The 26868-nt window shown below is 35.4% G+C and overlaps 1 protein-coding gene across 6 annotated transcripts in view; it reads left to right on the top strand.

The window, feature by feature from the left end:
- LOC118274280 (endophilin-A) overlaps nucleotides 1–26868 on the top strand; it is a 47224-nt gene that overhangs the window by 3288 nt on the left and 17068 nt on the right. For 5 of the 6 annotated variants that reach the window (XM_035591736.2, XM_050707410.1, XM_050707407.1 and 2 more), the window contains exon 2: nucleotides 26360–26440. In XM_035591736.2, the coding sequence (XP_035447629.1) occupies nucleotides 26396–26440 (45 nt within the window). In that variant the 5' untranslated portion in view covers nucleotides 26360–26395. Of the gene's footprint in view, nucleotides 1–19190; nucleotides 19359–26359; nucleotides 26441–26868 lie in introns of those variants that run through there. The other variant, XM_050707387.1, reaches the window with a different exon arrangement.

Here is a 26868-nt window from a genome sequence, read left to right as displayed (position 1 = left end):
CTCTTCAAACATATATCTTTAAACTTTTCTATTAACTAAATAAAAGATTAAAAGATAGTTTTAATAATAAAAATATAGGTCTGTATGTATTAGTGTACCATAATTGATTAATTGTTTTACACCTCGGCTCGAAGCCAATTTAATTAGTAGACAAAGGATAAAAAATACAACAGCAACGCTAAAACGTAAGTAGGACGGCCATGAGCATCTGATCTATATCTAGATTTTCATGAGTCATATAACTACGATTTTTATTCATTGAATACTAATCAAAATGCATTGTAAGTAACAGAACATGATCTTACATCTAAGAATCGATTAGGTACAATTATTATACCTAGTTAATGATGAAATATAAATAATAATCACTATAGAATTACTGAGTAACTACGACTGATTGCTTGCTACTGTACTGTACAGATAATATTAGTATCTAAAGCCAACTCACAAATGTTTCGGTTCTAATAAAGAATTAAATTAAACTGACTCTTCTATCTAAATAATATGAAGTTAAGTAGTTACCTAAAATTCCTGATCCGAAGCTGCAGACTACCTAGCGGGTTTACCGGGGCTCCGGCTCGAAAAGCAGGAGGAGGAACGGGGTGTTTTTTAGTCAGTAAGAGTCTGACACTCTCTCTAGCCTCGCACAAGGCGGAAGAAGTCATTGGATAATTTCACCCCTCACCAAAAGAGTACCTAAAATGAAACAGCTGACAGCGAGCACCATAATTCTTTCAATAAGAATAAACCCGGTAGTAAAGTGCAGCTACCTGCAATCTTATTGAAAAATCAATATGAGTTGGACTGGAAATAGCACCTCATCCCGCATCAGTTGGCCAAGTTTGAAAATTAACCAATAGTTGCAGAGTGCACTTAGAGACTGCCGCCAACGCGGGGGTCCGTCTATTTTAGTAACGCTCCCCCAGCCCGCTAGTCCCTCTCAATTAGCGCCTTGACTTCTCACAGAGCAAGCTTTTAAAAAATAATACCCTTTTTTTCAACTACCATACCAATAATGAATGTTTGTTCGAACGTTTTTTATCTTTGTTGACCATATGAACCGTTTAATGAGGTCGTAAACCCCGTAATTGTTTGTATTGAAACTGACGACGGGAAGTGGGAGCAATTAGGTATTCCCGACAAATGGGCGAATATTCAGCGTTCGCGAAAGAAATAGCACAGAACAAGCGACCGCTTAGTGGTATTTATAAAACCCATATCCGCTTTTTACATTTATCGTACGTTTTACCAGTTGCCCTCAAAATTCCGTTGATAAGATTTTTAAGTAAATGATAAAAAATCCTGTTATGTTGTTAACGCCGTGTATTTAAAACTAATTTAACCTTGACCTCAGCTTATTAGTATAACACAAATGTTTTTTGTTAAAATATATAAGAACTTGTCACGCAACTCTAATTATAATCCTACATTAATTACTACAATGTATCTGTTTATAAAAACAGATTAGGTATGTCGTCATGAAATTATTATAATCAATAAAATGCTCGCTATTAAGGTTCACAATTAATTATAACAGAAAAATTACTACTTTTGATTCACAACCATTACAAATGACATGCCGAGGACATCATTTGCTGGAAATTGTTCAGTTTACGACTTGGCTCATCAAAATACATTCTTAACCAGTAAATAATGTACTTATACTACACAATACCAATTTATTGATTGGATCAAATATGTAAGCATAATAATATACCAATATATACAACTGCCAACCGTGTCATGGTACTTACAGAACCCATAAAAGCCCAACCCTTGAAACGACAACACAAACATTATTATTCATTCAAGTCCCTACAAAAATTGGAAACCACATTTCGGGGCCGTTCACAAAATATTTTACCCTTGACAGTGACATCGAAATAGACAGAAATAACCCAACTGGAGAGTTTATCCACACATCGTCGATACGCTAGCCATTTCAACATTACATACCGACGTTAAAGGTGAACCGTTCAAAAAATTCCAAGTATTTTACAACTCCCTCGCTACCGAGGAAAATACCTTTACGGGAACGCTGAAATACTGATCGTTGCGATCGCGATATTCAGTACCCACTCTGTACTACATAACTCCTTTTACTTTTTTCTTTCTTTTTGTAATCTACCGACTTGGCTGTAAATTGTAAAGATGGATTTCTTCTATTAATGTTATTGAAAGTTTGTTTATAAGTCAGATAGATGTAGTAGATTCAGTTACATTGATGAATGTTTTTTCATACCTTTTCCAAGTTTCAACAATTAAAATACTCATGAAGGAGCCGCTGTATAGTTAATCCAATTCGGCTAATTTATAACTTCTCCCACCTTGGGCGAGGCGAGTGGGAGTGTCAGACTCTTATTGACTAAAAACCACCCCGTTCCTACTCCTGGTTTTCGAGCTGGAGCTCCGGTAAACCCGCTAGGTAGTCTGCAGCTCCGGATCAGGCATCAGCCCTACGGGGCCCTATCTGTGGTGGTCTGATGGCTAATCGAAATCGACTAGGATGATGATTATCAACGACGAAATAAACAATAACCAGATACTCAAACGGTTGTGCATACAATAAAGTTGTATAAAATCAATTTAGTATTTTTATTCATTTATATAATCCGGCCGCGGCTGTGTACTTTACTGGATGTGCCAATAAAAGCTTTATTGCCCTAACGCTCTTAACTATATGAGAAAGTTGAGAGGTCAGCCGGGACTCACATCTTGCTCGTTTGCTCGATCTTTAGCAGCTTAGGTCTTATCTAGAACATATACAATTTTATTTCTGCGTAATATATTTTCGTAAGCGTATCTTATCGCATAGTATTGTTTACTTTATTTCTGTAACAGTGATGTCTTCGTGAAATAATTTTATCAAAGAGTTTAATTAACGAATTATTTGTATGATTTTCATTTAGGCTTTGTTACATTAGATTTCTTTATCGTATGTTTACATGAAATACATATCTACCTACATAAGCCTTGTATCTAAATGAAAATTCTGTCTATACTTTATGCTCTGCCTATTTAGAACAAACATATCTGAATACCTTAGATAGAGCAATGCCAATCATAAATCACTAATAACCATTTCATATATTGGTACGTAGTGTACTTGTGTGTTACTATCCAATTACAAACACATGATGGACTGATATTGAACGACCGAACACGCCTGTGGTAAGATATTGCAGATGTCCGGGCCTTCCATTTTGCGGTCAACACTTACCAAAGGATTTATAGGCGTGTCCACCCTTTAATGTGATGTGAACTTTCAAGACACTTTTCACCCGACTTTATTTAAAGGGTTAAGAGAAAGACAGGAGTATAAAATACCCAATTTTTTGCAAGACTCGGGAATTATAAATAACATAAGTGGTTTCTAAAAATATAGGCCATAAATCGTACGCAAAACAGATCCAATGAGGTTCACAACCCCGTTTTGTGGTTGGTAACTAGCACTAAATTGTATGAGTCATACATTAGTTTCTGTTTGTACGTATGTAATCACTTAAAACATACATCCTACCCTACCTCACCTATACACACCTAATCCATTGTACACGAAATCAATGATACCTAATCATCAATCGATATGGATAACAAGATATCTCGTTTTCGATATAAGTACAGACATTGATGAATTAGAAAGCTTTCCTAAATAAATCATTATTGAATTCAAACAACCTATATTTGTTTTATGTTCGTCTATGTGTTAAGTATTACGTAGACTTTCGTTAATAATGTAAGGTGTTGTACCATAGGTCGACTGAATCGATTAGGGTAATTTGTTCAAAAACATATCAATACTGTTAGACGTAACATTACGCTTTTTATCCCCGAAGGGATAGGCAGAGGTTCACATACGACACGTTATGCTACTGTTCAATGTACATCCACTTTTTACCATTTGTGTTATAAGTCTCATGTAATAGGAGGTGAGCCTATTGCCATATACTGGGCACGATTCCAGACTCCGTGCTACTACTACTGAGAAAAGAAAAACCGAAATAAGCCCAGTAATACTTTGCTGTTTTCGTAATCCCGAGATACCTTGCCCGGCAGTCGCACTTGCGACCACTCGACCAATGAGGCAACACTGTTACGTTAGTCTTGGCTTAAAATCTGTTTCTATAAGTTTAATTACTAGGAAAGTGATAGGCTTACATACGAGAACTAAATTATTGAAGTCTAATAGTTGTGGTGTGATAAACAGGAAAAATAAACAATCCCACAAAAACATTTCATGTTAAATGTTGCCAAGACGAGACCATATAGCTCGCACTGTCAAAAAGTAATCAGATCCCGTGTAGAGCCAAGTTTCTAACCCTATACTTTTGAACTGGCGAGTCGGACGCACGGACTTTTTGCTATTCGTCATATGGGCTTGAGCTTAAAAATCTATTCAATCTTCTAAACTCTTTCCGTGCGGCCAACTCGCCAGTTCAAAAGTATAGGGTTAGAAACTTGGCTCTACACGGGATCTGATTACTTTTTGACAGTGCGAGCTATATGGTCTCGTCTTGGCAACATTTAACATGAAATGTTTTTGTGGGATTTCATTTCTTTTTGTAGGTTGCTTATGATAGAAAGATAAAATGAGCGACAAATTCACCTACTAAACTACTAAATTTATAAGAAAATTGGAAACGTAATCCTAATACTTTTTATCAATGAAAATTAAAACACTAGTATCTAAACCTTTACCTACTAAACTACTAACAATTAAATATTAGGCAAATGGTTTTTTTCTCCGCGATAGCAAACTTTTAAATCACCGAAATATTCCGAAAACTTTTCATTCAACGAGACAACCGTCAACGACGTCTGCCCTCGCGCGTCTGCCCGCGTTCGGGTGCCGCGCTCGCTGACGGGCCGATTATTTTTAGCTACTGCGCGGGGACGAGGGGGCAGGCGGCGGGCGTTGGCGCATACTATACTTACGATGCTTATGTTCAAAAGTATAGGTTGATTAATAAACACTTACCGAAGTGAAGTGTAGTAATATTATTCATATCTAAGTACTTATGGGTAGGATAATGTTTTGATTTGATGAAAAGTTTGTGTTCTATGTACTTGTGTATAATTTTCAGATCTCAAGCAGGAAATAGGGAATTAAGTTTCCCTATTTCAGATTTTTACCCTCCGCGGCCGCATTCAGACCTCTAGCGTCAAAAGTTGCGGAAGTCTCGAACAAACTTTCACCCCCTAGTTTAAGGGGTTGGGGGGTAAAAGTTCCAAGTTTTAGGATTTTTTTGTTGTTTGGGTACTAATACTAGCTTACATACCAAATTTCAGTTTTCTAGGACTTCAGGAAGTACCTTAAGAATTTTGATGATCATCAGTGAGTGAGTGAGTGAGTGACGAAATCGGGGTATTTTAGATATCAATAAAATCTAAAGTATAAGAGCTATGCAATTGAAACTTTAGAGGTTTATTAAGTCTACCACTGACATTATATCCTGAAAATTTTGTTTATCTGGTATAACCCAAACTCAAGTTATGAAGGTTCAAAAATACGACGAAGCGCTTCGAGAAAAGGTAGGTAGTGCCCTTGCGCTTCGCTTGGCTCGTCTTGGCGGGGGCACTACCGTGCCCCCAGATCATGGGTATAGCAAACGTGAATGAAACGTTATCAATTGAAATATGTAACAAACAATTAGAACCGATTGTTATCAGGAAACGTAAATACCATAAGGAACATTAAATGCTATGCTCATACAAAAAAAAAGTTAAGTAAAAATATAACGTTCCTTAAACACGTTAGTGCCGCATTGCGGGTAAGCCAAATCTTACCTTATCCGAGAAAAACTAAAATAGGTTAGATAACAACCCATTCCAGTTCCAGACACTACCTAACTCAAACTGAGATCTGAGTCATCGGATTTAAATCTATGTTACAAAAAGAACATCCACGATTTTACAATTTATGTAAGTTAACATCAAGCTTATTTATTTGTACAGAAATAAGCAGATTATCTTACAATGTACCTCTTATACCTGACATAATAGGACAAACTGCAACTATAATATCTAAAAGAAATTGTCTAGTTTGGCGATAGGCTCACCTATTACACTAGGATTCATAACATTACTGGTGAAAAGTGGGTGTACACGTACAGCACACCTATAAGTGCTCACTGCTGATCAACGGCCTCTTTTGACCGAAGGTTTGAGCAGCAATCACCACGCTTGCTTAAGTCGGTCTGGAGATTACATAATTGTGCTAATACATTGTATATGTAGACTTAGTGGACCTCTGCCTTTTTTTTTAAGAAAAATAAAAATGGCAGAAGCATTTCATGTAACCTTTGTCACCAGCTCAAACAAAAAGCAATGAAAACCTAACTGTCGTTATTAAATAATACGATAACGCTCGTATACGTAGTAATACAATATTGTTTTGCCAAATGCTAATAATATGTGCATCATATTATTTATCAACAGATACGTACTGTTGGATTGTAACTACACTACAATACAACCAGGGCTTCGTGTAAAGATAAATAACTATGTTTCCGTGTTTAGCAACGACACGTGCTATCTGCTTCATATGGTCTAATGTTCGCAACAACTAAGTCCTCGTCCCTTTACTCGAGTAGGGCAAAGTATTATTGGTTACTATTTTACTTTAAAATCTTTAAGCTTCGTGGGGCAATACACAAAATCAGCGAAGTGTACTAATACCCGCATTTGCTTACTCCTCCGGAAAAACAATAGGCGTGATATCATGTCATAATATTACAGCACATATCAAAGTACATAAACCCTCCGTATTTTTCCACTAAGTAGGTATTCATCTCGTGTAAAAGATCCCATGATACCCTTCTTACACGACATCTATTTCTAAGCACTCTAATGGTTTTCGTTTCCGTGACAAATTGGGCCAGTCTACTGGGTACTGATTTTCGCAGCAGCGCGTACGATATTTTCTTACGGCCCCTTTATATGAAGGTTTACTCGATCCCAATTCCGTTGAACAGGGTCAATTTGAGGGTTTGCAGATCTTTCAGATTTGGTATTTGGATGTCTGCCAAAATGACCTGCAAAAAGTAAAATAGAAATGTAGGGCAGGTCTTGAATGACGTTAATCTCTAATCTAATTGGAAAGCAACCTATGGATTTATAACATTCATTTCCTCAATATCCTGATTAAATGAAATAGGTATCTGTAATGTATTAAACTTATCCCTTTTTCACGCCACCAATCTATGCGTGAATATAGAGTTAAAATATACTAATTGGTTTACTTATATGTTAAAATGAAGCTATATGAGTAAACGTTCTTGATACTTAAGTATCCAATCACAATAACTAAGATTGAAATGCGGATCAAAGACATTGACAGGCGTTCAAATATAGATTCTAAAGGTGGAGAGCCTATTGTGAACAACTCGTCCCGGGGATTTACTATTATCCATCCTCTACTTCGGGTTTAGGAGACTCGGAGGTCGGGTATAATTACTGGCCCATCAGATACACATGTATGGGTTAGAAACAACAGAACTAAATCTGGCACATATTACAAACGTTTAGCTCCGTAATTACAAAAGAATAAGCCCTAGTTCCTAGTAATTAAGTTTATTTTACTATGTCTAATAATTGGCAAATTTCATAGGAGATAATAAAGTTCTTTGTAGGTAATAATATTATGTTTTTATGAAATTATTAATATAATTTATTGCATTATTAGTGTCTAGACTGAAACATCTCGAGAGAAATACAATTAATTGGAGCTAATGTTTTCTTATTTGCTAACAACAACACTAATTACTTTTGATGTTCATGTGAGTGCTGCGAATAACCATAATGTTCGAAAGCTGTTGGAAATTATAAATATAAAGTGAGGCAGCCATTTTACTTTCTCTTTTCCATTAGACGAGTTTCTTACTGGCTACGGTCTCTCTGTATTAGTTTCTATTACTTTAGCAGTAAATCAATTACACGCTGCCAGTAATTACAGTAAAACGCTGTGGGTATGCGGAAACCTATTGTTTGTAAGGAAAGGGGATGATATTTTTACGAACCCAACCTTTCCACGTTTGTTTGCTCTCAATAAATAGTAGCAGTAGTCTTCCCCACGTTACTATTACTTACCTTTGTAATCATTCCCTTCTGTTACTAAGGCTGGTTTTTGCCTTACGAATTATCGGATTAAAAGCTTAGTTACAGCTAAAGAAACTGGATATTTTTGTAATCTGTTGTAATGGAGTTTGGTGACGCCTATGAACTACTATCTCAGCCTTTAATTCCATTTTATTGTTCCATTTTCAAAGTTCCAGTAGAGTGAGCATATTGGCTCCACAAGATAATGACACTCAACTTTGAAAGATAACCTACAACTTTTCATATCTCCATAACTTAAACTAATTTCCTTAAACGCGTCGGTTATAGTTAGAGCCTAATGTTATTGCTATTTTTGCTTACATGTTGTTGACCTACTTGGCTCTTCCTCGCTACTCTGCAGTGGAATATGACGGCAGACAGACGGGCGCCTCGAGACGTTCAACCACCAGATAATGGCATCACGCCCACACTCTAGACTAGTACCGCTTTCTCGGAAAGAGCCTGTGTTCATTGCCCTAACTCGTCTTTGCTACTTAAATAAGCTACGAAGCATTTTTTCAAAACTTTTCTACTTATCTTTGAAATTACACTAAATTTTTGTTCCAACCCTGATTTAAATCAGAAAATATCATTTCTCGAGTAATTTTACTTTCCTAATAACAGAACGTAATTGAACCTTTTAATCGGATATTAAAGGCTTCATAATAGCTATAAAATGGATGGAGATGACGAAGGGTAGGGGTGAGAGGTAGAGTTCCCGCGATGGTTCGCGACCCACATTTCCGAACGGTTCTTTATATGTTCGCGCCCCTGACACATTGACTTACATTTGAATCGTTCGGCCTCTTTAAAACTCCGATTTACCATTATATGGCTTACGTGTAATCCTAATCAACTGGTGCTCGTTATATTTATTTGTAACGTCTTCTATAAAACGAAATGTTCCTTTATCTAGGTACTCGTAAAATGAGTTTTGGCTGGCACTGTCCATAAGATAAATAAAAAATGGGGCACAAAATAAAAATCAACAAAGAAAATGAATTAAGCTTGCGTTTGTGATTTAAGGTAATAAAACGAAGAGAATGAGAGGAAAAATGAGTGTCGTCAAGATACTCATAAAACAACCAGGGAGTGTCTCGGAATTTACCAAATTCACGAAAAAGTTTTAATCGAGTTTCCCTATCTTGTTTATAACGTAAAATATGTTCCAAGCTATCCTTGGTAAATTAAATGAAGGCCCTGGTTACAGGTCCTCGACTGTTACTAATGGCTTTTGTTACTGTGACATCGAAATTGAGTAAAAACGATATTAGGTTGCCTATTTGGAGCGACCGAAAAACCAACAATGTTTTTCGTAGCCAACAATTTGTGGAAGGTATTGTTTTCGGCCCCAAGGACTTATTATTTAGACTTAGGACTGTAAGGCCTGTACTTTCTGATATAATACAGAATATTCTAGAACTCAAGAGGTACAAACATTGTCATATCAGGGGAATAGTTCCGTAAGTAGAATAAGTTGAGCCAATGTCTCGTGTCGTCGCCATGGCGGAGGATGCGCGCGCACCCGCTTCGATCCAACCAGCCAGACATTTGAATGAAAAGATCGGTCACTCACTGAGCGTGTGGCGTCACGTGCTCGTCTGCCTAGATGACAATGATCTAATTATACTGCTGCTAAGCTATATATTATTCACTTCACCATACGACACATCATTCGTTACACAATTATAATATAGTACATGAAAGTGCAAATAGTAATACTACTAAGAATAGTATGTCGCGTAGGACATACCTTCATGTCTTATCACTCGCACATGTCTCAGCATTCATTCTTGAGTTTCTATTTGGACCAAATACCCGCCCTATTTACAATGTCTCACACGTAGGTAATACAGTTGTGTCTGTCCACGTAATATAAAATCAGCGACAGACAGACGATTTTTGTTGTTCAAAGCCCGAGGCTTCGTGTGCCCGGAATTTAATAACCATGTTAGACAAATTTGGCATGACGTAAAGATATTTGGCATAAGTATAGTAGATCAATGGCCCACATTATCAAAGTCCTTGTTTTACGTACCTACAAAGCATTGTTCATGATTTTATCACAATTGATGGTCACGCGATAAGACGTAAGATATTATGTTTTATGATAACGTGTTAATGTACACAGTTAGGACTTGTGAGAAATACTGGCAATACTATGAACCGGTATCTTACCGGTTTTCTACTAGACTACATTTTATAAGGACGGCTTTCGAATCTCGAAACGGGGGAAACCAAATATTGGATTCGGGAACCTGACAACCTCTATCAGAGCCCCGGTTATCTTTTATGTGCGTTGCAAGTGTCGCACTATTGGAATAGCTACCCAAACTAACCAATACCGCGTTAAACGCTCCGCGCATAAAACAACACAGTTAAACTGTCGGCAAACAGTAAACTTGACGGGTTAACACAAACGGTTAGCGAAAATAGATTTTAAATTATGATAGCAATAAAGTTTATAACCGCGGTGAAATTAAACACATTACCGCATCAATGGAGTTTACTTTTTCATAGCCTTGAGCCGCGTGAATTCATTGTATTTGTAAGGGAACGTACTTAACAACACGCGATTACGTTTGTTAGCATAAAAACTCAAACATAAAGCCTGATTTTTTTCTTTATATTTTCTTTGTTTTTAGTATCAAGATTCTGGTAAATGAAGCGTCTTTAAAATACTCAAGAATCTGTTCTTTGATAAAAATGTTAATATCTTTGAGCGAACCCGCTTGTAATTAAGACTTTACCCGCCTGATGCAAAGCCACAGACTTAATTTGTTGCACGTTTATAAATAGTTGCTTTTATCTTCATGATTTGCAAGTCTGATCGTAGTTTTAGTAATTACTTGGTTTGTTTTATTTCAAAAACAAACCCTTTGTGGTATAATTAGTTTTAATTAGCACCGCACCAATAAAAACTCAGTGAAAAAGTTAATATGAATTGAATAATTAATTTTGAAAAAATACTCTTTCTATTAGGGTTATAATTGAATAATTATTAGGGTAAAAAACAACAAGGGTTAGCTCATAATGGTATCTATCATTACGTTACGATAATTTGGAGTGAAACACGCAATTGTAATCCGGGGTTAAAATTACATTTGGTGTGAGATTTCCAATAACAGAAAAAGTAGTACCTACAAAACCAAAAACAATTATTGGGTGCAAATAAATATTGCAGAAGAGTATCTTTATAGGCACTCTTTACGTTATTTGTTTAATAACTAAGCTCAGTAAAGTATATTGTAGCTGTGACTTCTATCCTATATTATGAGAGCCTGTCATCCTTCATTATACTTTATGTATAGGGCCAGAAGGTTAATAATCCAAATGATGACGATTTCACTCGTATTTGAAATGCTGAGCGAAAACGACGCATGACGTGATTGTCACATTTCATTTTGTATAACGAGACACAAATGTGAACGTTTCCCTTGAAACATTTAAATTGTGGATTGTTTTTCTGGTTGGAGTATTTCGACGAAGTTGTGAATTTTGGGAGCTTAAAAATAATTAACACCGAGCTTAGGTCTCCATTAATTTTAATAAACTTTGGTTGTATCCTTTTTTAACACTAAAACATTTTTTAATCAGCCATTTTTGTTTCACCACATTAAAAAAGTGTCTGATATCAAATATTTTTTGCTAACTCATTTAATTTTGTTTTCTGATAATCGAAAAGGAACTTCCTAATGATTATTTTATTATTCATTTGTATTATCGATACAAACTGACCGATAATTTCAAAAGTCATTGTTTTCAAGAGGTGTAGCATGTTGCTCATTAAAACATAATCAGCTTGCTTATCAATTTCAGACAAAACACATTGTCACAACAATGTAACAGAATTTTGTACTGAATTGTTTTTACTAAAACTTGTAATAATATTTATACTGGCAATAACTTATTTGAAGAAACTACTTAGATAATGAAATGGTGTCTTTATTGATACAAACATGAAAGGAACAATATCATCATTACAAATTAATGGAACACCAAATCATGTACAATGAGAAAAAGTATATAAAATGTCCGTTTACAAAGCAACAAATTCACACTAGATGTCGGCGTATCACGCCAAGGTAACGGGGTAAGTGCCCGAAAGATTGGCAACATTACTAAAGTGGATGACATTGCTCTTCATTTAAAAAATAAGTAGTAGCATTGAGCATGTGTCTACCTATTTACTTTAGTGTGTTTCTCGGTATAGGTTAATAATTTACTTACATCACTACATAGTATAAAACAAAGTCGCTTTTTCTGTCCCTATTTCCTTTTGTATGCCTAAATCTTTAAAATTACGCAACGGATTTTGATGCGGTTTTTTTAATAGATAGAGTAATTCAAGAGGAAGGTTTATATGTATAATACATACATAATATATCACCATTGCACCCATGCGAAGCTGGGGTGGGTCGCTAGTTAGCAATAAATCTCACAATTTGTCGGTAAACGATCACCGTAGGCAATATTGATACACCTGCAATACGTCATTTGAAGAACCATCATGATGCTTCAAGAAAAAAACCCATTTTACCATAAATGCCCAGTAAGTATCTATTACCTAAGTTCCCCTTTAAGTAAAAGCAAATCAATATTATATTATTATTACAATATATTATAATATTATTATTAAATCAATATGGGCGCCCCAGACGGACATATAGCGACCAGATTGGCGATATATTAAAAAAGGGCCAAATTAAAAGTACCTTTAACCGACGAGCATGCATGAAAAGACTGATGACTGTTGATGAAGCGAAAGAAGTGTGTAAGAACCGTGGCAATTGGCGTTCCATTGTCTCTGCCTACCCCCATGGGAGACAGGCGTGAGGTTATGTATGTATGTATGTAAATCAATATTGTTCTCATTCGAGATTATTCGAGATCAACCTTTTGTTATGACATAGAGAGTTAGGACATTTCAATGGACACGAATGAAGCCTCCAGGTTGCATGCTGGATTATCTTATCAGCAATGTGCAGGTTTACTGGTCTTTATACCAATAATTCAATATTCTATTTGGTCCTTAAAGCTCCTGAACATGGATTTCTGTTAACTTACTTTTTTGTTCTGAAATGTATAAATGAAATATCTGTTTTAATTAATTTTATCATATTCTAATGATGATTCACTCAAAATGATAATCTTGATGATAAAAGATCTCTTATCAATTTATAAGTACCAAAACAGGGCCAACCATGCCAAAGCTAGAACAGCTAGACAGGGCCACCGAGCCACTGGGGCCCCTAATAGTCATTTCCATTTTAAACTACAATGACATGACAAAATTAAATGAAATTATTTATTAAGCAAGGTATTTTATACATACACTAGCGGACCCGACAGACGTTGTCCTGTCTACACGTCTTTAATTTGAAATTTTAAACTTTTTTTAATAAGCTAAAACATTCTGGACCTTTTTGATGAAAATTGTTATTCAAATGTTATGACAATATCTAACGTCATTCATATTTGACACTGCGATGGTAGCGCCGTCTGTCGGATTCAATGTAAAACATTCCAAAATCAACAACTACTGATAAATTAAATAATAATCAAAAAATCATTGTCCAGCGGACAAAATTGTGAATCTAAACCATTCTCAGATCCTCTTGAACATACACAAAAAGTTTCATCAAAATCCGTCTAGTCGTTTAAGAGGAGTTCAGTGACATACACACGTACAGAAGAATTATATATATAAAGATTGTTTATGTCCAATTCGTAGGCGGTACGAAGTTTTCCAAAATAGCAGACATAACAATAAAACTTGGTCAAACAATCTTTTACATTACAACAACCTTAAAATAAGCACCGTTTTCTAAACACCTGTACTTTTATCTTTGAAAACAATAACACAATTCCGTATTTATTTCCCTGTTTTATATACAAATTCTATTTAGAAGTGTCACAGTCACAATAAGATTTAATCCTCCCAAACAAAAATTCTCGGAAAAAGTTATAAATACGAGTAACAAGGACAGTGATTTGAGTGAAATTGTGGGTATTTTTGCGATTATAATGTTACCCTCTATTAATAGTCTTGTGATACGAAAATAAAACAAGCAAAGGGCGATCCATCCGACCACGTTAAAGCTGCGTGGGGGACGTTGGAAAGCAGTTGTTATCACAAGTTTGTTTCCATGCCCACATAAAACAACTAATATTTGATGCTACACTTACTTATAATTATAAGGAAAATGTTTTCCTATTCGTCGAGTATAAATATCGTTTGTTATACAATGAATAATTATTAAACTTTCTTACTGAAATGTCTCGGTCGGAATAACGTTAGCACGTTTTCTTAACATTTATAAAGGTTAATTTGGCAAAATATTCATACATCAACTCGTCAAGTTAAAAGTCGTTGAGGCTGTACAAGTTATTACTTGGGTATTTTCATATAAAACAGAAGAATCTGTTGTTTTTTTAATTATAGCAAGACGTTGGAATTTTTTGCAATGACAGGTGTTTGCTTGACTGCATCTGGAGTAACCAAGTTCATAAAGACGACAAGTAATATTAATAAATGCACAAATGTTATCTCTATCTCGTGGTGCATCTTGCAAATGATATTCATGTGATAATATCAATGTAGAATAACGGTGTTGGGACTTGCGACTCAAAGGACCAACATATTTTTAGAATAGAATTAATCTGCAAGACTTCAGATAATTTACTTCTACCTACATATTGGAGATATTACGGGTACTCAATATAATAGCTTTATTCCCACGTGATTTTGCAAGGGAACCTGTTAATTAGTATTTATCTACGTGTTCAGTCCACGTAGTTTATCGAAGGTGCTCCCAGAAGATACACAAATAGACCAATTAGTACCAACTACCCACACTCAGCCTTCGCAGAAACGTACTTATCAGAACTCTTGTATATTTATGAGCAATGTTAACCCGATATTCGGAGCTGATAAAACAATCAAGATTAATTTAGACAATACTGTTTATTGTTTGTTTTACTTCATTCATGTTTATGAAAGCTCTATTTTGAACTTTAACAAATGATATACTTTGATCTTCGTAGAAATAGTAATTTAGTAAATTGAATTGTTAATTGAAATCTAATCTTCTCTACCAAAGTTTCCTTCTAAATATAATAAGTATTTACAGGAACGACGTACATATACTTTTAAGTAGATTAAGAGAGGACATCGAGGAATAAAAACTCGAGCAGTTCTTAGAAATTTTTCTTATGGACGTCCCACATTTACCGAGTATGGCAGAGGGATTTATTATTGCGGCGAACTGTACTTACCTATGTACTGACACCCACCTACATCGGCTACATCGTGCCTCCAGCGTAGGGCTTACACGTATACAATATTATTCGTTCAAAAATGAAAGGAGACTTACCTTTTTAACAAAGGCCTTCTTCCTGTAGACACAATAAAGGGAATCTGTTATATTGTCTGTGAACCTTTTTAAGAGTACGTAGGTAGATGTTTAACGTTAAAAAGTTGAGCTAAAAATATACCTACGTGTAAATTGCGTGGTTTAACATTGTAAAATGATATTTTTTAGTAACAAAAACACCTTGAATATTCCCTAATAGAAATTAATTACAGAAAATCAACTAGTTTCAAGACATGCGACAATCGCCGCGTCATTTGTTGCGGAATGCTGCTCATGAATATGAGCCTCTAGCATGGCTTGAAACTAGTCGAGTTCCTTTTCAAACAGTTACATGAGTAAGCCGATAACATAATAATTAATAATAAATAGAAATATAAATAGAAAGTTATAATAAATAGAAAATTCTCTTTCCTTCCCCCTTTCTGCAAGTATGCCAGAAGTGTTCGTGAAAGTCCGAAACGATTTATCTTGAAGAAACCACTCAAGAAGTCATAACCACATGTTGTTGAGTATTATGTTTATGTAGTGGCGGGTTTATGCGCTATCATCGCCGTGCAACGTGTGCCGGTGTGCTAGGTACTATTAGTTTAGTGCCACCAGTCTAGCCTATATCCGTACTAAACTCTATTACGTGTGAGCAGTTGTACGTACATATGCATCAAGTATTAGTAGTATTACCTATTCTACTAAAATTGTTTTATTAGGTACGCTATCGGTTATGGTAATTAGAGATAAGGTTTTTATGGAAGTAGTTACCCATTACCCTGCTGTGTATAGCTGAATGATGATGATGAATCCTTATTATCCATGATTCCCTTTGCAAGCCGGCTATGAATAGATATTTAGCTAGCAGGCAAATCAACTTGACGTGACAATTTAGTGATTAAAATTGAAGTCATGAAATATTATGTTCTAAATAAAACTAAAACTAATGGGTTTATCCACAAAATATATGTATTAGAAACTAGCGACCCGCCCCAGCTTCGTATGGGTACAATGATGATATATTATGCATGCATTATACATATAAAACTATCTCTTGAATCACTCTATATATTAAAAAAAAAAACGCATCAAAATCCGTTGCGTAGTATTAAAGATTTAAGCATACAAAGAGACGTAGGGACAGAGAAAGCGACTTTGTTTTGTACTATGTAGTGATGTACGAAGTACATAAATATGACGGTGTTTATCCTCTCCTTTTAAACATATTTACGAAAAAGTGTCCTTTTTCGAGGAAATCCTTCCAAATGTCTGTGGAATTAACGGGCGACGGTCTAAAGAACTCCCTCTCTCGTCCAGTTTCGGTGCAAATATTAAGCAATAAATTCTTTGCCACTTTTTCGGTTTGACAGTTTCGAGTTTTATTGGTTTTCTCTTCTGGCTTTTAAAATAAAGTTGTTTTACGGCGGAAATTTGGTACCAATATTTTAAGTACCCTTTTATGAGTGTGACTATGAAGAGTTTTCTCAGAATTGGTATCTTTAGAATATCTAGAACAAAACCCTTTTTGTTTTAAAGTTCCTGAAAATCTTTACTGTGTGCTGTAAATAGTTGAAGCGAGGCGTTCGAGGCAATTATTGGAATGGAACGTTTTCCGTGGAATAGCACACCTACATGTTATATTACAGTATGACAGTCACTGCTGGTATAATTAGCTATTTTAAGCTCAGTGTGGGAATATGAGGTTGCGATATTATTTCAGAAGTAATAACATTAGCAAATAAATGATGGTTACTGATACCTCTAACCTTTTACTTCGTGGAAGACGTAGGTATTGTTGTTTGTTTACCAACCAAATAGGTAACTATTTATAAAACAATCAGTTTAATTATAGTTGGGGAAATGATTGCAATTACTGACAACGTCACTGCGGGTCTAGAGTTTATGCCGTAATAAACCGCATACCCTCATTATTTTCTGGTCCTTAGTGGCGCAAAGCATTTTAAGTGCCCGCTGAAAGCCTGATTCCACATTCATCTTCTACCCAGATGTTTGGGTTAATCTTGTACTCACTTTGACATGAATTTACTGTTTTTAACATTACATACTTCCACTATTTTTACAGAACACTGAATACCAGTCCATCAGTATCATAAAAACACCCACTACATATCTGTCGTGTTCTATATAAAAGTCCACATTAAAAACCGTAAATAAAATCGGCAATACAATAAATAAAATATCGCACAGACTCAGTTCCCTCAATATTATTCCAATATCACTGACATTTAAAAGCTAAAAGAGTACCTTTTGCCGTACAATTTGCTGGCCGTTCGAAATTGATAAAACCGTTTATGAGTATTGCGAAACCCTTGTTTTGCAGTGTTCGTGACTTCCAATTTTATACTTATGTAAGTGCCTGTGTACAGTCTATGTTTTTACAAATGTTCTCGTGAAGATACAGATGAGATCCTCAAGGCAATTGAATTGGCTACGGCTCGAAAAGCAAGAGTAACAACGGGGTGGTTTTTGTCAGTAAAAGTATGACACTCCCTTTCGCCTCGTCCAAAGCAGGAGTGGTCATTGGATGTTTTTCCCCCTTAAAAAAGGGCAGTTGAATTATGAAGGAGACAGATATTATAAATAAAACATACGAAAGAAAAAACAGTTAATACCTTTGACGTCGTCAGGGATTTTGGCGCGGCTATGAAGTCAAAAGGATTAAGTTTTCCCTTCTCAAGCCAAATCTCTGCGACATTGATAAATTACATATCGATATTTTTAGCGCAGACTAGGCTTCTATGTCCAGTTAGATATGGTCTATAATGGCTTGTTTTATGCATTAAAGTTCTAAATTAAGTGGTTCTGGCGTCGGGCGAGAAAATGAATCTATTTAGTGGAGGACAAAGTTGGCGATGCGGTATTCTGCGTCCATTGCAAAGTTCGCCACATACTAATAAAACGAAATGCACTCGATGTGTCCTTCTTTTTATGTTCTGCGTCAAATACCTGGCCATGTGATACATAGAGTAGATATGAATACAGGTGCCTTGTGGAAATTGTTCCATAATTCATAGACGCAAAAAGTCTTATATAAGGAATTTTCGATTTATTTGCGTCTCTCTAGCAATCTTGTTAGAGCTCCAGACGAATTTTAAGTATCTTATATGTCCTATATACTTGAATATTCTTAATCATACCTTTATTTGATATTCGTTTTTTCCTTTGCTTACCTATGCTGAATAACTTTACTTGTGAACTTTCGTCATCTTTGGCTCCTGCTCCTATTTTGGGATATAGTTAACCTTTCGGTTTATATAACTATTTCTTGGGTAACTGAAACTTTAAATATTAGACCTAAGGTCATTTATTTTTAATTGGAAACGCTTACACAATTGTATTATTTGAATATTTGCTTTTGTATGTTTTTCTTTGTACAGTTTAAGTTTCAAATAGGTGCGTGAATAGGGAAGTTCATTAATAAATGAAAGAATTTACTGTAACATATCAATGTGAAGATTCTACGTAACCATTGCGACAAAATGATAATTACCATTCAACAACAGAATTTTGGCGAAAATATAATTAATTATACTGTGGCTTAACAGAGTGTTCGTTGATTCTGCGTAATTATGAGATACGGTAAGACTTCAGATGTCGATACATTAAAGATACGACTTTAAATCGAATATTCGCAAATCGTTTCGAAATTGTTTGGAAGCGGATTGATATCGGGTTTACATGTGAGGGGCGAGGCTGCGCGCGCACCCCTACGGCTCTGTAGCGCTACGAGCGCTTCAGTCGCGTCCAAGCTACGTGAACTATTGACTGCTACGCCGTAGCACTACGATAACAAACTCAGTATATTCATATACCGTCAAAGTGAATCAGTGACGTGATCTTAAAGAAGCCGCGGGAACTTATTGAGAAAAGGGAACAGAGGTACGTAATAGATAACAAGCAATACTCATACTATTTCATATCTAGTAATGCGTGTACCTACTTACAATACTGATGTCGTAATATCCATTCTTTTTTTACTAATGGATATACGAGTAACGAAATGAATGTGTTAATATAAAATGGAGCCGATTAAGGACAACCAGTATAAGATGATTTTATGGTTTCACTCATTCACTTTATTGCCTCTCATATATAATTTTTCTTTGAGTACCTCGATATTGAAATTCTCTGAATAGATTCTGTTCCATTCATAAAACTGAGCAATGTACCTTCGTGTTATTACAACGAACGTTTGATTGCTGTGTTTAGTAGACATTTCGTTTTGCTAGACTGTATTGTAAAAAGGAAAATGATTTTCTTTTATAGTTTACCTGTGTTTTTACAGATCCTTTATTTTTTATTAATTAATTAACAAGACTATTATACATTAATTTAGGTTCTATCATATATCATCTAGTCTTATTTTAAGCATTGATTTAATATTAAGTAATGAATAGAAATACTAACTAGCTATTAAATGGAACCGAATATACTTCTTTGTTCACGACCGGCCAACACATGTAATGTTCTGACATCAATATAAAACCGTCCATTATCTCATCTCTCATCTCCTTTCAACTCGAGGCCTAGAGAGAATGAAAAATGAGCTAATTATAGATAACAAATAATCTTCTAGATCAAAGGAAGCCCATAGATTGTGTCACTGATTAACCTCGGTCGGTAAGTGGGGATCCAATCGATTCAATATAATTATAACTTTAGAGCTTTGTGACTAAGGAGGGGGGGGGGGTAATATAAAATGTATCCGAGCCTTATCGTCATGCGACGTCGTAAAATGCGACGGAAGGAGTTAATATTGAGTTTTTATAGATGAAGAACTTGGTTACTGCCTTTCCCATCTAGATTGAAAAGTGGAGAAGAAAGAGGGTGATCTAGTTATAGGTTCTTATCCTTATTTCTTGTCGTGGAGACTGGAGTCGTCGAGTTAATTAGCACGATGTGGAGCAGAAAGGTTTTCTTGTCTAGCGTTGGTTTTTTCTGTCCAGTTGCCCCTGAACGTACTAGTAATTGTTATTCCTGATTAAGACTTGTAAAGAATGATGCAATCTACTTATTCTAGCTATTTAAATATTATAGTCAGCAATAAAAATAAATTGTAAGTTATACTAAAACAAACACAAAATTAAAGAATAATGAAAGAATGTCACCCACGCTTTAATTCTTGAACGGATTGAGACGGAATTTGGAATAGAGATAAACCATGACCTGGATTAACACTGTTTTTATCCCGGTAGACCAAGCAAAACCGTGGGCGGAGTACTAGTAATTACACAAAGCGACGCTGCTTAGTGACAAATTTACGTAATGTAAGAGGACTATTTCGTAAGAGAAATTTCTGCACAAAGAACTCCGGCTTCGGATAACTTAATCCGAAAAAAGTAGAACATACTTAGGTATCTAGTCGGTATGGAAGTAATAACCACGTATTGGAAACGAGAGAATGCCTGCTATTCATTATGATTTCATGAAAGGAGCGCACTGAAGAGTACCTACTACAGGTAGGACAGTTTGTCGTACCAATTAATTGGAAATGAGGGTGACTAGTACTTGTTACTTCAAGAGTTGACGAAAAGGCGTGTTCTATTTTTAGTATCCAATCAGACGGCAAGGTTTCCTCTTCTCTCTCTATTTATTTCGGGAAAAATGGATAGGTTTCGAGTATAAGTTATGCAACGAAATTGATTTGAGGGTTATTTCATTGGCGAGCTATCAGCTTATGTAAGCTTATGTATATTAATACCGTCCGAACAGATATTTATTCTAAACCCTTTTGGTTAACAGGACGTAACGTTAAATAAAACCTTTGCAGCGCAACGTGCTCATACTGGGACCAAATTAACATTTTGCGTAACAAAACAGTCTGCTCGGCCGATTAAATGGTTTTGCGAGATGTCTGAAGCCGCTTTACCACTACAGACAGTGTGAATTATTAAACGGTACAACTCCCAATACACACCTGTGGGTTTGAGGGAGCACGCCTCAAATTTGCTATATTATGTACCCATGTATGTATGAAAAAGGTTTTGTGTTGCAAATAACAGACCAATCGCCTACACATATCTTTTAATTTTGAATATCCGTCATAGAATTTCTTAAGAATTATTTACAATCGTCTGTGACAATTCTCCTTCAACTCGTATATGAATATTATATAAGTCGTGTACACAAATGTAGGTAACATGTCGCTCCTACCCACCTTATGCTATAAAAAGGTTCTTGAAATGAATAAGTTAATGTATTTCGTGACGTACCTCCGTATATTGGTTTCAAATATGCTTCACAAATGGAGTACGTGAATTGCTAACGAGAATCGGTGATCTGTAGATAAAGTACAAAAAGATCAAAGCGTCCAATTAGTAGCAGAATCCAATAAAATCCGGTTAGATACTACAATAAAGTTTCTTATAACGCAATTCTTAGTCTTTTTGACTTTGATGAAATACATATTTTATATATAGGTATACTCCTTATATCACAGGTATATTATCGGAAAGAAGTTTAATCCACAATGATAATAAACTACGCCATTGTGAAAATGTTTACAAAAAAGATCGAAAACTATTGTTGCGAGTTTCCTATCACAGCGTAAAACTTATATTGGAACACTATTGTGTATTGTATGCCTCGCGGACATACTGTTGTCATATGAATTTATATACCCTCGTGTAATCGCCCAGAAGATACACTAAAAAATGGTTTTCGTGGAAAATGTAATATAATATTCAAAATATTTACTTTAAATATAGCTCTGAGCTCATAGTGAGAAATTGCCTCATGTGATATTTTAACATCATTTATGCCGACCCTAATATTTAAACAGGTTTGGATTATTCAAAAGATTGTTTTTTCTCTGTAGATCATATTCAAATTAGTATCTCTTTTGTTGAATTATGTTAATTGTTTGTTATGTAACCTTGAGTCCTATTTTATATTAGGCTACCTGAATCCCGTTTTAATTACGCACGCTATATGATTCAGGCCATTTGTGTCATTGTTCGTACCGAAATAGCTTTCAGTGCAGCGTAAATGTCAGGCTACGTCGATACACGTAGTACATAAAGTTTAATGGAACCAAACGCACCACAATGAGCAGATGTTTCCAACCGAAACAAATACCGCTCGCCCTAAATTACATTTGTTCATGTTCACACTCTTCCCTTTGTGAATTTTTCCAAACAAAATCCTTCGTTTCGTATAAAATTAACTCGAGTGATTTACATAATGCTGGGTCTTCATTTATCGCTGCCGTACAGGGCCGTTACTCTGACCCTAATATTGAGCTCGCTTAGATTAATGGCTATTCAGAGACAATTTTGAATAGATAAGCCATAAATCAATGTAGTAATCAACGTAGCTGAATGTGTGTTCTAGTAATAGCAGAAGCTTATGAATCCAAATTGATGTAATGGAAATTATCTTTGATGTTCTGTGAGCGGTTAGCGGGGCGAAATGTCCATTTGTGTGAAGCCGCAGCCGTGCGCTCATTGGCAATGTGTAATTGGCAATTTAGTCAGTATATAAAATTGTGTTCCACTAATAAATCCATTGAATTGAACTGGCTTCACTGAATGTTTTCAGTCACGGTTTGTACGCGTGAACTGAGTGCTCAAGGATCATAACGTCTGCGTAAATGGAATAACTCCATTAGCACCTTCGTAATTATAATTTAGGATCTAAGTAATGAGGTCACGACGCGAATAAGGGTCTGCTATTGTGACTTATTAACATTATAAAATACATAATTTAAACTAATTGCAATTCGGGGACTTAAGGCTTTTCTTCCTGGTATATTTTGTCTCGTAAATAATATATAGGCTTAGGTATAACATATCAGGTTTCTGATCTTTAATGTGTTTATTTTAACATCCCTTGTCTAATTCGCCCACACATAACATACTCTGTAAAATAAAGTCGACGGAATAAAACAGAAATATGATATTAGATAGGGCTGAAACATGTTGTATTTATTATCTTCAACGTTTATTCATGAATGTACAGAAAATAGGCACCGTGCCGCTATTTTTAGATTTATTCTTTTGTTTTTTGTTGTCACGAGACACTTCGCTTTTGGGTTTTGTGTAAAAAAACATCAAAGTGAGATTTCGCTCAACATTCTAGCTTGTTCAGGTCTACTCAAAGTTTGACGACTAATTCTCCTGAGCCTCGCTTAAAATAGAACCTTTACTGAAACGTAAAGAGGTGTAATTAATGTTGAGTCGTGTTGTTACGAAACAGTTCTCTCCCTTAGATATAATATTTTACTCAAAGCCGATTTAGTACATACTTCATTTTGTAGATAAAACGTGCCGACAATATAATTGAGAATAAAAATTCAACCACAATGAAAAATAAGTAGGTAATGAAATTACTTTGAGACCCAAAAGGTCATGTAAAATATTGAGAAGCGTTCACAAGCGTACAAATTTTAATATCACCGTAATGAGTGACGCGGGAGACCGCCCACGTATCGCGGTCTAATATTACTAATTTCCACTTCATGTTATATATTCATGAGTATGGGGACCTCTCATTATAAACCGTTCTTCACGAACCGTAAAATAAAATTGCAATCTTCCACGTAATGAAACTTTAAGGTCCTATTAGACTTATCGTGGAGTCTGCGGTAGAAGATATTTGTTCAGCAGAATATTGTATGTGAACTGACGTCGGTTGCATTACACTTCATTTTACTTGGAGCACCCTTTATCTCAGCAAGTGGTTGGCTAACTTAGTTATCTTCGTCGTATTAAATAGTTTTTGGTCTTCGTTATACGTGTTACTGAACTTGACGTCTATGTTTTGAACAAAATCTTTGATCCTAGATAAGCTTGTATACGTTACATGTTCCAAATAATGCGTACTGGATCAACCCGCCCGATATTTTGCATACAAATGAGTGCCTTTGATACGATTAAATAGATTAACTAGTACTGCAGCCCTGATAGATTTTAATATACTGTATAAGCTAGAAATAGTAGGCAAATTCACCAATAAATACTGATGCGATTTTACGTAATGAGCTTAATATTTCAATTACATTAGCGTGTAGCGCTACGGCGTAGATCCCATCTACAAAGCGCTACGCTGCGCTACGAGAATAAAGCTAAGCAAACACTGTAAACGCTTCTTTATGGTCCATTGTTATCTGCTGCGAACATTTCCCTCACTATAAATAAACATTTCACTAGCTAATATTGTTATTTTCGTTATACGCTTTTATTATTTTCGCTTTGTGAATTAGTAATTAACAGACCAGGTACATGGACTGAATTTTTAATTCGGACGTTCCCTAGGTATTATTTATTCAAACAGTGAACGTTTTATTATTCAAATACAACGAACGTGCAAAATATTACTAAAACTTTTGATAATGTGATGATAAATAAAAATTTATTTTAACCGTTAAATGGTAAATCAAAATTATTCGGTATTCAGAATGGCCGTCGTAGCATTAAATAATTGAAATGAAACCTATTTACGTATTGCTATTTTCAGCTATCGCAATCGATTTTCCGTCCGACAACAGGTTGTTTGATACTTAAAAATGTATAGTTAGTATTGAACTGAACTGATGAATAATTATAACACGGCATGGAAGTTTATAGACCCTTAACCCGCAACCGTGTTCATTGCCCTTTCTAACAACACGTAACAATGGGTTATTAACTACCTACTTACTTGTGTAAAGACCCAAGTTATGTCGGAGATGAAAGTAATATATTATTCTATTTGCTCTCTCTTAGTGATGGCATGAATCACAAGAACGTAGGTACGTCATAATAAGGTCTACTGGACCCTACAAACGGAATTCAACTAATCTTAAACATTTTAGTCTTTAATTAACTTAGGTTAAAATAGCTTAAGTTCGTTCATTAAAATAAATTGTGTAAGATAAATCCGTCGAGATTTTTCCCCAGCCGACATCGTATTACAAGGGCAACGTTAATAGATTATCAACTAGCCATTAATAGGGTGAGCGCGGCCGGTAGCCGGACGCGGTCATAGTGCACATTAAGCTGTACACACTACCGTAATAGGGTTATTGTTGAACAAGTCGACGATTACATAATGTTACTTACAGTTCTCGCGACCGTATCGATCCGTTAATGTGGCACCGTGCCAATAACAAACTCGGCTACCCTACTCTCCGCTAGGCAGCCTGCTCTAGAACAGAGTCTTGCGCCCGATGATAAAAGTTTCGGTGTTAAAACTGTTTTGTAACTGTGAGTGCTTTTTACTCCCGTGTCTGGTACACGTACAGAATAATTATTTCGTAACGGCCAGTTTGCGTCCCAAATGTTCGGACTTTAAACTTATATTTTAACTGCTATGTCCGTCCGTACTCCAGTTTCTAATGGCTTGGTTATTAAATGACGTAGTCTGGTAGATACTTGAAATAACTATCTAGTTATTGTTGAAACACTTAGCACGAGTACCTATTGGGTTATTATTTAGTTGAACTCCAATCGATTGCTTTCAAAGGTTAAAGTTCTAGATAATACGGCTTTATAATTTACCAGAATATCAATAATTGTATCAGTGGTTACGGTACGGTGGATAAGGTAGTGGCCTTACTACGTACTGCTATTTAAACGAGCTACTAAGGAGGCCGCAGGCCCAATTACCACCTTCCCAATCTTTCCGACCTACGATTCCCCAACAACCTTTAAATTCCTAACCCTCAAAAGGTCGGCAATGCACTTGTAACGCCTCTGCTGTTTTGGGTATCCTGCTTACCATCAGGTGACCCGCGTGTTAGTTTACCAGCTTATACCATGAAAAAAATAAATTGACATGAAACTTGCCCTGAAAGTTATTATAACAAACGTATGTAGAATAAAAAAATATTTAACCTAAAAGTTGAATTTTAGTTAAGCATTTGAATACTAGATAATTAATATTCTTTTCTCTATTTTCAGATAACTTAAACCAAAGATAGGCGCAACACCACAGCCATGGCTTTCGCCGGTCTAAAAAAACAAATCAACAAAGCCAATCAGGTGAGGAGAGTTTTTATTAAACGTTCATTTATAAAAGAACAGTCTCAAGGAAAATATCTCGCGAGATTAAAAACTTTTTTTAAAGAAATCTTTAGGGATTATACCATTGTGGACGGAGGGTATCATAAGAAAAATAAACTTTTGTCAGGTTTCACAGATTATAAAGGTAATTCAATGCTTATAAGTGCTCTGTATTTCTTTTTATACATAATTTTCTTTCTCCTTAAAGTTTTAACGTTGTTAGCTAGTTATACTTACTTTTGTTTTATTTACAAACCTTTTATGTTGTTGACTTTATTCGATATTGTATTTGATATAATATCTATATATTAATACGTGATGCAAAAACTTTGGACCGCTTTTTACGAAAATTGCGCGGACGTAGGAGCATAAAATTTGGTACACTTATAGTTTATGTGTAGGAGAAG

This window comes from Spodoptera frugiperda, chromosome 3, assembly GCF_023101765.2.
Source record: "Spodoptera frugiperda isolate SF20-4 chromosome 3, AGI-APGP_CSIRO_Sfru_2.0, whole genome shotgun sequence".
NCBI lineage: Eukaryota > Metazoa > Arthropoda > Insecta > Lepidoptera > Noctuidae > Spodoptera > Spodoptera frugiperda.
This window is presented reverse-complemented; position numbering and strand designations above follow the sequence as displayed.